Source organism: Hibiscus syriacus, unplaced genomic scaffold (genome assembly GCF_006381635.1).
Source record: "Hibiscus syriacus cultivar Baekdansim isolate YM2019G1 unplaced genomic scaffold, ASM638163v2 tig00111095_pilon, whole genome shotgun sequence".
Classification (NCBI taxonomy): domain Eukaryota; kingdom Viridiplantae; phylum Streptophyta; class Magnoliopsida; order Malvales; family Malvaceae; genus Hibiscus; species Hibiscus syriacus.
In genome coordinates, this window is record NW_024062980.1 from 5,980,318 (window position 1) to 5,992,565 (window position 12,248).

A 12,248-nucleotide genomic window follows, 5' to 3' on the forward strand; every position below is an offset into this window, starting at 1 on the left:
ATTTAAATAAGGAGGTAAAACACCACTAACAAGAAAGTTAACTATGTCAGCATAGCATGAACATGCCGCGATAGATAAAATTTTCTCATCAGGGAATTCTTCTTTGATTTCTACCTTGTCATGGCAGTCATTTATAATATTTAGCCTAGATAAATGATCAAAAACTTGATTTTTAGTTTCTTTTCTATCCTTAACTTGTAAATCAAATTTTTGCAATAGTATAATCCATCTAATAAGTATAGGTTTGGTATCATTTTTATTCACTAAGTATTTAATAGTTGTGTGATCGATATGCACAATAACCTTAGTGCCTATCAAGTATGTACTAAACTTATCAAAAGGAAATATCATGACAAGTAATTCTTTTTTAGTGGTTGTGTAGTTTATGTGTGCTTCATTAAGTGTGCGGCTAGAATAATAAATGACATGAAAAATTTTACCTCACCTTTGCCTGAGTACTACTTCCATGATGTAGTCACTTACATAGCATATCAGTTCAAAGGGAGCTATCTAATCAGGTGGGACAACTATGGCCCTGTGACAAGTATTTCCTTCAGCTCTGTAAACGCGTTGTAGTACTCCTTGTCAAACAGAAATGGTTGATTATGCTGTAGTAGAAAAGAGAAAGGCTTCAAAAATTTTTAGAAGTCTTTTATAAATCATCTGTAAAATTCAGCGTGTCTAAAGAAACTTCTTATTCCCTTTACGGTGGTGGACGGAGGTAATTTCACGATAACTTTAACATTGACTTTGTCAACCATGATTACCTTCTATGAAATCTTATGCCCTAACATTATTCATTCTGTCACCATGAAGTGACACTTTTCCCCATGGAGCACTAGATTGGCCTCCTTACAACTCTTCGGTACCTTTGCCAAGTTTCCAAGGCATTTATCAAAATTATCACCCGAGACGAAAAAATCATCCATGAAGATTTCTAAAAAGTCCTCCACCACATCTGAAAAAATGGCCATAATACACCTTTGAAATGTTTCTGGAGCATTACATAGTTCGAGTGACATCTTTCTGAAGGCATATATTCCATAAGGGCAGGTGAATGTGGTATTCTCCTATTCTTCTGGTTCCATGGTAATCTTATTATACATTAAGTATCCATTAAGGAAATAATAAAAAGAATTGTCTGCCAATCGATCTAGCATATGATCAATGAATGGGAAGGGGAAGTGATCCTTCTTCGTCGCCTGTTTTAGGTTTTAATAGTCCATACAAATCCTCCAACCCGTGACAGTCCTAGTTGGAAATAACTTGTTATTCTCATTGCTCACCACTGTCACACCTCCATTATTGGGAACATATTGCATCCGACTGACCCATGAACTATTGGAGATAGGGTAAATCACACCAGCATCAAGCCACTTGATGATTTCCTTCATCACCATTTGTTTCAATACCGGGTTAAGTCTTTATTGTGGTTCAATAGAATTATCATGGAAATCTTCTAACTGAATCTTGTGCATGTAGATTGTAAGGCTTATTCCCCTCAAATCTACCATAGTCCAACCTATAACTTTCTTATGTTATGTCAAGACATTTATCAAACTGTATTCTTTCTCAAGGGTTAGACTAGCAGATATTATAACAGGCAAAGTATCATCACTACCTAAATAAGAATACTTTTAATGTGATGTTAAATGTTTTACTTCCAAGGTAGGTACATTCTGTAGTGAATGTTTTTGAGGAACAGATTCACCAAAATCTAAAGGATCTGGTCTAGCTAAGAGGAAGATAGATTGATGCACATGTGAAGAAAAATCCTTGGGCTCCTCATTGCCTTATTCTTCAGTGAGCCTTTCGTAGTCTTTAAGCTGTAAAAAGTTGTTGTAGCAGAATTTTGTAGCCTCATCATCCACCATCGAGTCCACGTCCAATAAACTTTGGTATTCCATTGAGACATCTACATACTTAAATGTATTGAAGACATTGATGGTAACACTTTGATCAACTACTCGCGTGGTGAACTCTCATTTCTTGCAATCAATGAGAATACAACAAAATAGAAAAGGTTACCCATAATAGTGGACGCATTATTGTCGACCTCACAGTCGAGAATAAGAAAATTAGTAGGGATAACAAACTTGCCCACTTTCACTATGACATATTCAATTCTGCCCTCGAGACAAACATGAGATCGGTCAACTAGTTGTAGGATGGTGGTGGTAGGTCGAGCATTACCCATTCCAAGCTTCAAGAAAACGGACTTGGGCATCAAATTTACACTTGACCCCAGGTCACATAGGGCTCTCCCCACATATTTATCACCGAAAAAACAAGGAATAAAAAAGTTGCAAGGTTCTTTTCACATTGGCAGAAGTTTACTGAATGTAGAACAATAATCTTTCAATATGGTGACAGTTTCAAACTTTTCCACCTTCCTCTTCTTGGTGACAATGTCCTTGAGAAACTTAGCCTAAGTAGGCATCTAATCAATCAACTCTACATGCGAGACATTGATATATATAGCTGGTCAACGACGTTAATGAAGTTTTTTGAATTGGATGTCATCATTATTCTTCTTCATTCTTTGAGGAAAGGGCGTTGGGGGTCTGATTTCTTATATTGCAGGTGGGTGAACAACTTTTGTTGTGACATTAGTTTGCCCTCCATCAATAGGTTTACTCGTGGAACCCTCATCATTATCCTTCTCCACAGGTAATTCTTCTTGCACTTCAGGTTCTTGTTCATACTGCTGTGGTGGGGATCTACTTACTTCTTCCCCTAAATTTATCTCCTTGATTAAGTTGGGTACCACTCCTCATTGTAAGCGCACTACATTGCTTCTTTTTGTGAGGCTTAGTGACTTCAGTATCACTAGGAAGACTACTTTTTGGGTGAGCATGAATGCTGTAGCAATTTGGCCTACTTGGTTCTCGAATGTTCTCAAAGATGAGTCGTGGGTTTGCAACAAGGCTAATTGATTATGCAAAAGTGTACTGTGGAGTTTAATTTTCGATGAGTACTTATGAAATAAATCCATTGTTGAATCCATAAACTCTTGAATAGTAGCTTCAAGAGAGTTAGAATTTGAAGTAAAAGTCGAACCCTTGAAAACATTCTACCACGACATTTGTTGATGCTAAAATCCTGAAGGTAGAGAAATATTCTGATGTGACCTACTCAAGTTTCCTGCAGTGTTGTTGCTTACCCCTTGATTATCCTATGAAAAGTTAGGATGTTGATACAATCCTAGGTTATAAGTATTAGAATAGGTGTTATTGTTGCTTCGATTAAAATTCCTCATATAGTTGATGGACACTTGATTGTTAGGGAATTTACTCTCAGAGTTATTTCCATGGAAAAAGATACATGTAGAGCTGATTACCTTGACTTCCTTCACCTCGCTGGAATACTACCGATATTTTAATATATTTTTTATGGCAAAAAGTTGGTCGGACACTGAATCCTTAGCATCTAATTTGAATGTCCCATGTGTCTTCCTTCCTATTTCAAGCATTGAAGAGGGAAATTGATAGTCATCGTTGGCTATCTTGTCTAGTATGACAAAGGCCTCTTCAGGTGATTTGTCAAGAAAGTACCATTTACTGAAGCATCTAACATCATACGAGTGGGTGCATTGACTCCATTATAGAACATCAAGACTTGGGTCCAGTTGTGGAATCTGTGGTTAGTGCATTTGCAAATAAAACTTTTATAATGATCCTAACAGTCATACATCGATTCTTCATCAGCTTGATGAAAACTTGCTATGTCATTTCGAAGTTGAGCGTGTGTGTTAGGCAAATTATACCGCAACAAAAAGCTTTTATAAAGATTATCCCAGATTTCCATCGAGCCTAATGGAACTCCAAGAAGCAAAGCTCTTGCTCAATCACACAAAAAATAGAGGAACAACTTTAGCTTTACATATCTTCGTGCACTCCTTGTTGCCTGAATGTATCCTAAACTTCCAAGAAGACACAGATGTGTTGTTTTGCATCTTCGTTAGGCATGCCACGAAATTGGTTAATCGAGTTCAACATATTGAACATGACAGGTTAAGCTTAACGTGGGCCGCCTAAATATCAGGTGTTACGATCATTGGGTTGAGATCATCCAGAATAGGAGCTAAGCGACCTCAAATAGCTCTCGATCTCAGTATAAGTCATTCATTCTTGAATACTGTAGCATTTGGATTTGCAGGATCTTTAACTCGTTAAACACCTTGGTTTGGTGGATTGTTCATAACTCAATTAGAATATTAAATATGTTGTCTTCGATAAAATTAATTCTCAATTTATGGAACTAGAGGATAAAGTGGTTTCTCGATAGTTCTTCAGGTAATGCAACAGTCAAACCTGGAAAAAAAAAGTAAACAAAAAAAAGTATTGAAAAACAAAAACTAACTAAATTTTTTTGCTATAACGAAACTTTAAAAATAACCAACTGCCAATCCCTGAGAACTGTTCCAAAAACTTGATCACGTGTAAATATATAGTGTTGTGGCATGTAAATCTGTGCAAGTATACACAATCAATGCGAGTAATACAGTAGTGAGTGAGTATCGTCTCCACAGAGATTGGAGGTATTTTAAAAGTTAGATATAGTAAATTAAAACTGTCACGAATTAAAACTAAAACTAACAAATCTAAGTATAATGGTATAAACAAATGAAAAAGTATAAATGCGGTAGATAGTATGTATAAATCGTAATTGAATGTTATAACAAGAATTAAGTGAATGGAAGTGAAATTGCTATGGTGAAATTTGTTTAAAATTATAAAAGTATATCGAGACAATAATTTAAGTAAAATGCAAAAGTATGCCAAAACATGAAAATAATTTGAACTTTGGAAATGAGATAAGACTAGCAACCTCACATAATCAAGCTTCTATGGAGGTAAATGGTATGGATTTTCTATGGAAATATTATTCTATGCTAATGATCATCTCTGTTTCTATGAGTTTGCTACTTGACAGGATTTGCTAAAAATGCTTCTACAGTCTCTCAAGTAAAGAACCTGATAAAACTAATGTTACGGTAATACCTCTCAGCGTAAACGGTAACACTAGCTTAGCAACTAAGACCTATCTCTTTTAGTCGAATAAAACCCTCTCCTTATCTCTAAGGTGGGTTAGAACCTACCATCCCGGCTTGGCTCCCTTACTCACGTAGATCTAACCTAGCTCTCTCAACACATGGTATTTATACTTATAAAATGGATATCTACCCAAAGGTCTTACAAGACTAAACATATTATGCTATAGCAATTGGAAATCTCTCAAAATCTCTTATAATGCTACAACACATAAAGGAAAAAACAGTGAGCAAAACAACATTTAAAACATAAAAACATCTATCCATCCATTAACACGTAAAATATAATCATCCAACACAAATCTAACACCAAATAAGTAAGTTCATGTTGTGGCTAAGTTCATCCAAGAATATTCAAGTTTAGAACAAGCCCGAATAAGATAGAAAAATAAAGCATAGGTAGAAGAAGACTCCTAAATGAACTGTTACCGTGACTTAGCTCCACCGCCATGCACCACCATAGCAAGCTAGCCTCTCTAGAGGTCTAGCTGCTACCTCCCTTGAAGCTCAACTATGGAGGACACCAGGATGAAAAAGGAAGAAAAATATGGTAATGAGCAACCACCTTTCTCATGGTTAGCTCCTAAAGCTTTCCAAAAGTCTCCTTAAAATGTAGGGCACCTTAGTTATTTATAAAGGGAATATTTCTATGGTTTTGGGCTCAAGATTCCCTTTCTACCCTAGGTGACACCCTTCTCACATGAATTGACAATTATTTGTGGTGGTTGGTCCCAAATTTGTAGTAGGGTGGTGATTCACATGTGGTTGGATAGCTAAGCAAATATATTTTTGCTTTGTTGTCTTTTTTACTCCAGAGTATGTTGCACATCTTTCGCTGCGACAAATCTTTCAACTTTTTATCTCCATAATACTACAACAACAATTTCTCCAGCATGCCTCAGTAACCATGTTTTCTTCTTAAGCTTTCATTGTCTGTATAACCCAACAAAAGCAAGACATTTCCCTTAGCATTTTCAATACATTTATGACGTATAAAGACTTTACCATTAAATACAACTATATGACCAAAATGCACTCTAAATGCTATGACATGGGCTTTAAAACAAACAATAACCTGTAAAAAGGCACAAAATACAACATTTATATGGGGTTATCATGAGCCTTGTGATGCATGTGTCAAATATTCATTTGGATTTTGCTACCAAAATTGCTTGAGGGTTAGTATCAATGTTTCGAATTACTATTATAACTCATACTTGTCTAATTTTAAAATATTTTTTATTTTTAATTGGACAAGTATGTAGACTATGACCATGATAATGGTTGTGAGCATTTTTTAATTATTAGGCTAGATGAATTATATTTAAAATGATTTCTTTTTATTTTATTAAGCTATCAAGCTTAATTTTCAAATCAGTATTTTCTTTTTCAAACTCTTCAATTTTCACTTTTTAAAGCTCTAAATAATATTTAAAAACTTCATTTTGTTCAATCTAATTTAGCTTTCAAAAGAAAATCATTTTCATTTTCGAATTTACAAATCAATTTCTTATATTTGGAATTCATAGTCTCAAATTCCAAATATAATTAATAATAAGTATCTTATAACTCCTTAAGAATTTAATTCACTAGAGTTAGAAGATACCTTTGAATCATCTAGAATAACCATAAGGTAAAGATTAGTTACTTCATCTTCATCATTGGAATTATCCTCATCACTCCAAACAGCCACATATACCTCCCTCTTGTTAGATCCCTTATTCTTTAGAAGGGGACAATCATACTTGAAATGTCTCTTTCCTTTGCATCGAGGACCCCTTTTAGATTCATGTTTAACTTCATTTCCTTTAGAAGCAATGAATCATTGAAGAGCTTGGTCATCTCATTTTCTTCATCTACCTCTTTAATTGAGTCTTAATTACTCTTATTGGTGGACTTGAAGATGATTCACATTTCCTTTTTCTTTCTATTCTTATATTCATTCTCTTCTTAATTCTTTTGGAGTTTTATCTCATGGGTGAGCAATGATATGATGAGCTCATTAAGAATGAGCACTTTTTTTAGCTTCTTTAATGGTAGTTATCTTTTCTTCCCATGGTATTGATAAGGAAGAGAGCGTCTTTCTCACTACATTTTCAATGGGATATATCTTCCCAAATTTTTTATTTCCATTGATGATGGATATGAATCGATCAAACATCGAATGTATTCTTCATCATGCTTTATCTTGAAGTTCTCGTAGATGAGAGTGCGAATGCCAACTTTCGACTTCTTCATTTGGCTTGTTCCTTTATGAGTCACCTCCAACTTGTCCCAAATATCCTTAGTATTAGAGAATGAATATACTCTACTATATTCGTCTGGCCAAGAGAACAAAAGAGAATGTTCATGGCCTTGACATTGAGTTGGGCTAGCTTCCTATCATCACTACTCCATTCCGACCTATTTCTTAGAGGGGTGGGAGAACCACGATTATGCCATCCCAAAATGAAAGTTCAGTGACTTGAACGAAAAACATTGTCTTATTGTTCTAATATGAGTAGTTGGCACCACTGAAGTAGGGAAACCTTGTGATAGAGTGATAATCCTCATGATAGTAAGAGCCAGAAGTTGAAGTCACCTTCTCGGTAATGCCAGGAATTGATAAACTGCTTCTAGAATCTTCACAGGGTTGTTAAACAGTTAATTGTAACCCAATTTGACATTGATTTCTAGGATTAGTGGGGCTCTATAAATAAATGAAAATATGAAGAAAAAAATGAGTGAATTGAAATTTTGGGTGTGGAATGAATAAATATAAGAAAAAATACATAATGATTTAGTGTTGTTTTACTTTATCAACCAAAGTTTGCATTCACTCCCTTAACTCCACACTAAGAATTTCTAACAAATTCACTAATTTGTTCTTTCATTTTCTAGATGCTAGAGTAATTTTATAAACCCTATCTTTTTAAAGGTTAAGATAGAATCATTCCCCTTTTTACAAAGGATAAGAATTAAGATCACAAGATCGAATCCTAAAGATTTACAATTTAGCTCTAAATACTTGGGAATGAATCTAGACACTTTGGAAATGTATTTAGCCTTATTTTTGTCCAAAGGTGTGAATGACTCTTAGGCTGCCTTATCTTGCTTGTTTATGAGATAAAAAGAATTGAATGGAAGATTTGAATAGTTGTAATGCTCTTTCCATCCACTTTGGAGTGTAACATCTCATTCCATGCTGATTTATATCACTTATTTGTAATAATAAGTGAAATAATTCAGCCTTCATTTCATTCTCCCTTGGAGAATATGAACAACCTTCAAAAGAATGAAAATAAAGCCTTGAATGCAAATTTTGAATGCTTGTCATTTCATGTCTCCTTGTTAGAATGTGGAAAGCCTTCAAAAGATGATAAATAAGGCCTTGAATGCCTTGAATATGTGAACTAAGAAGGATTTCAATTGCTTGTCTCATAAAAGAATTCGAACAACCCTTGAGAAGGATTGATAATTCAACCTTGAATGCCATGAATGTGTGAATAAAGATGGCAATGATTGCATGAAAAAAAGAAGACCTTCAATTTCTTGTCTCCTTACTGCATTTGAAATGTATTCTCCTTGACTTGAACTCATCCGCGCGTCCCATGCACCTAGACACAAAGGTGGGTTTTATTTCAACTTTAATTAAAAACATGCATGAAAACAATTAAAAGCTAGCTTGTTCAGTAATCTAGTTAAATGAAAGAACTAATGTAATAAATGAACTAATGTATTCAATGAACCAGATGCATGAATAAAGTAGCTTACTAAATAATCTAAATACATAAATGAACTAATTCCCTAAATGAACTAGATGCTTAAATGCAATGTATGCTTTAATGAACAAAATACTTATTGAATGTAATGAATGTTATACAAACATTAAATTCTCATGCATAAGCAATGTAAAGTGTCCCTCCTTTTGTTCTTTTTCATGTTCCAAGCTTGAAATAATCAAATTTCTATAGCAGCTTAGAACTTCTTGGCCCTTGCAAGTGTGATGGGCCTACTTGGGTATTCTTACAGGTTGTTGCTATTGTGAATCACATTAATCCCTCTTTTTTTAAGGCTATTTGTCCCCAAATCATAAGGAGATAAGTCAACAACATTAAAAGTTGCACTAACAAAAAACTCGCCTGGGAGGTCTAATTGATAAGCATTGTCATTTATCATCTTGACTACCATATCCTTGAGGCATTAATTTGAACTTGTGTTGAGCCGAAAACCTTTCTTTTCTCATGTACATCCAATCCTCCAGCTCAAAGATTACTCGCTTACGACCCTTTTTCTCTTATTGCTCATATTACTTGGTTCATTTTCCAATGTTCTCCCGTACTTGTTGATAAAGATTTTTAACAAACTCAACCTTGTTGCAAGTTTGATCACATCTTGTCTTAGATTAACTCATTTATTCACCTCTACTTTGATTTCTTCTCTTGGTTTATAGTTAGTGACATCTTTATAAATGGCTTTAGGCTTTGTAACATTCTGATTAGGACATTAGCTGGTGCATGTCATTTTCCCAAGCAATGATAAAATCTAAAATCTGGATGTAAGTTGATTTTATTTGGAGTAGTCTTCTCTTTTGTCATGTACTCCCTTGACTGAGAAACTACGTCATCTCTTCTTGGTCTTTGACTCAAGTTAGATATTGATCCCGAATAGTGATTCACAACATTCCTTTCTCTTGAAATGGTTATAAATTCTTCCCTCCACAATCTTGACAACTCACAAACCATTGTTTTTGTTTGTAAATTGGGTGGACCACCTTCATTTTTTGTTGTCACCTTTCCTACAAAACCACAATTTTCTCTAGAATGACGAGACATAGTTAGTAAAAATAATGAAAGAAACTTCACCAACCTAAAAACCCCACCAAAACACTCCAAGAAAAGTCACTCCCATTCTTGTTTCATTTAGGATGACTTTTACCCTTGGCGAACACTCTTTCAAGTCCTTTTATAACTTCCTTAGTGCTACAAGGTGTTTCGCATGATTTATCTAAGAAAAAACTTTCATAGGTTGGTGATTTGAAATGAATTAAAGAGAAAATGGCTACAAATGAAGAAAATGGTGAGAATAGGCAAAATATTGTAAATCATCAAGTAAGAAAATTATGCAAATTCCTTCTCGAATATGATTTAAAGATGAAGAGAATTGCTCCCCCAGTCTTTAAAATTGTTTTCCTCGAAATTTTCTCTATTTTTCAAATTTTCTCAAAATTTGAGGTCATTCATGGAGGTATGCGTTTCTTTTATTCAGCAAGGTGTTCCAAAGGAAGAACTGAAGCAGAAACTATTTCCGTATTCAATGCATGATAAAGCACAAGTTTGGTTGAGTTCACTGCCACTAGGTGCTATAACATCCTGGAATGAATTAGCGCATAAATTCTTGTCACGATTCAACCCACCGAACATGAATGTTATACTTCGTAATGATTTAAATTCATTCAAGCAGTTGGAAGATGAAAGCTTGTATGAAGCATTGGAAAGATTTAAAGAATTGTTGTGGAAATGCCCCATGCATGGATTCCCACATTGGACTCAAATGAAGATGTTTTATAATGGGTTAAATATACACACTTGAATAGTGGTTGATGTTTTGATGAATGGTGTTTTGTTGGATAAGACATACAATTAAGCATACAATATCCTCGATCTCCACTAGTGATTGTCAATATCCTAATATGTGCAATACGTTTGGATGGCGTAATGATGCAGTAGTAGACTCTGAAGCTTTTAACTCTAGGGCATCTCAAATTTCATCATTGCCTGAAATGGTGAAGAAATTTCACAAACAAGGAGGACTGTATGAAGTCAAAACCGTATCTCTTATCACTTGCGTATATTACGGGGATGGCCATAATTTTGATGAATACCCTCAAAATTCAGAGTTAGTAATTATTAGAGGAATGATAATGCTTTTGGCAATACATACAATGGAAATTACAGAAATCATCCCAATCTTTCATGAAGAAGTTAAAAAGTTGCTAATCTACAGCACTAGTAGTATCAACAACGATATTATACTCAGCACAGTCAAATGCCATATCCATAGGCACAATAATGTGTTGATCAACCACAGCAAAGGTAGAACTACCAAGGTCAATCTTCAAACCAAACTTAAGCTTTAACAACTTTTGAAGCTATGAAGAAAGAATATATGGCTAGCCAATCTACTCGCCAAGGGCTATAGAAAATTAGATGGGACAAAAGGCTAATTCTTTAAATAATCGATTGCAAGGAACGCTTCCCAGTGACACTAAGAATCCCAAGAAAAATGGGAAAGATCATTGAAAGGCCATTACCACAAGAAGTAGAATTCATATTGAGGAACCAATTGAAGAACCAAGGAGAGATAATGAAGAAGCTCATAAGCATGGGAAATGGAAGAGCAAAGAATTTGAACCTGAATCGCATGAGAGTCAATTTACAACACCAGACGTAGGGCATAGTAGTAATTCAGAATCGTTGTCGATAGTAACCCCTGTTGCATTTGACGCTCAACCATCTTCAATGCCTCAACAACAACAACAAAAAATGCCTCCACCATTTCCAAAATGTTTCAATAAGACAAAATAAGATCAGTAATGCAAAGCTTTTATTGATGTTCTACGCCAACTCACAATTAACATTCCGTTTATTGAGGATTTAAAGCAAAACCCAAACTATATCAAATTCAAGAAGAAAGTTCTTTTGAAGAAACGAAAGCTTAGTGAGTTTGAAATAGTCGATCTTACTGAAGGTTGGAGTTATGGCTACAAGTTAATTGCCACTGAAGCTTAATGATCCAAGGAGTTTCATTATTCCTTGTAACATTGGTGACACATTTATAGGTAAAGCTTTATGTGATTTATGTGCTAGCATAAATCTAATGCTATTGTCAATGTTTTGGAAATTTAGGAGAGGTGAAGAAAGGGCCACTACAGTTTCTTTGTAACTTGTTGATCGCTCTATCGTGCATCATAGTCGTATTGTGGACAACATGCTTGTGAGAGTAGACAAGTTTAGTTTCCTACATACTTCATCATTTTAGACTGTAAAGGGGACAAAGACGTTCCAATTATTCTTGGCCGCCAATTTTTTTGCTACAGGGTAAACTTTAATTGATGTTGAAAAGGGCTTGAACGATGAACATGTTACTTTTAATGTTTGAATAATGTTTCTTATATAGATGAAAATGATGATTTTTTTTTACTTGATGTGATTGA

At 34.7% G+C, this 12,248-nt stretch overlaps 1 protein-coding gene and 1 non-coding gene across 2 annotated transcripts; both read right to left on the bottom strand.

The window, feature by feature from the left end:
- Nucleotides 1-527: 527 nt before the first annotated feature.
- LOC120152866 lies at nt 528-1,400 on the bottom strand. The gene is made up of 3 exons (XM_039164975.1): nt 1,229-1,400; nt 870-958; nt 528-608 (listed from the first exon to the last, which is right to left on the bottom strand). Exons 1-3 carry the CDS (start codon nt 1,398-1,400, stop codon nt 528-530), a joined length of 342 nt encoding a protein of 113 aa, XP_039020906.1.
- A 9,062-nt stretch (nt 1,401-10,462) lies between these two features.
- On the bottom strand, nt 10,463-10,569 carry LOC120152913. The gene has a single exon (XR_005518741.1). It is a non-coding gene; the product is annotated as a small nucleolar RNA R71 (small nucleolar RNA).
- Between the last annotated feature and the right edge of the window lie 1,679 nt (nt 10,570-12,248).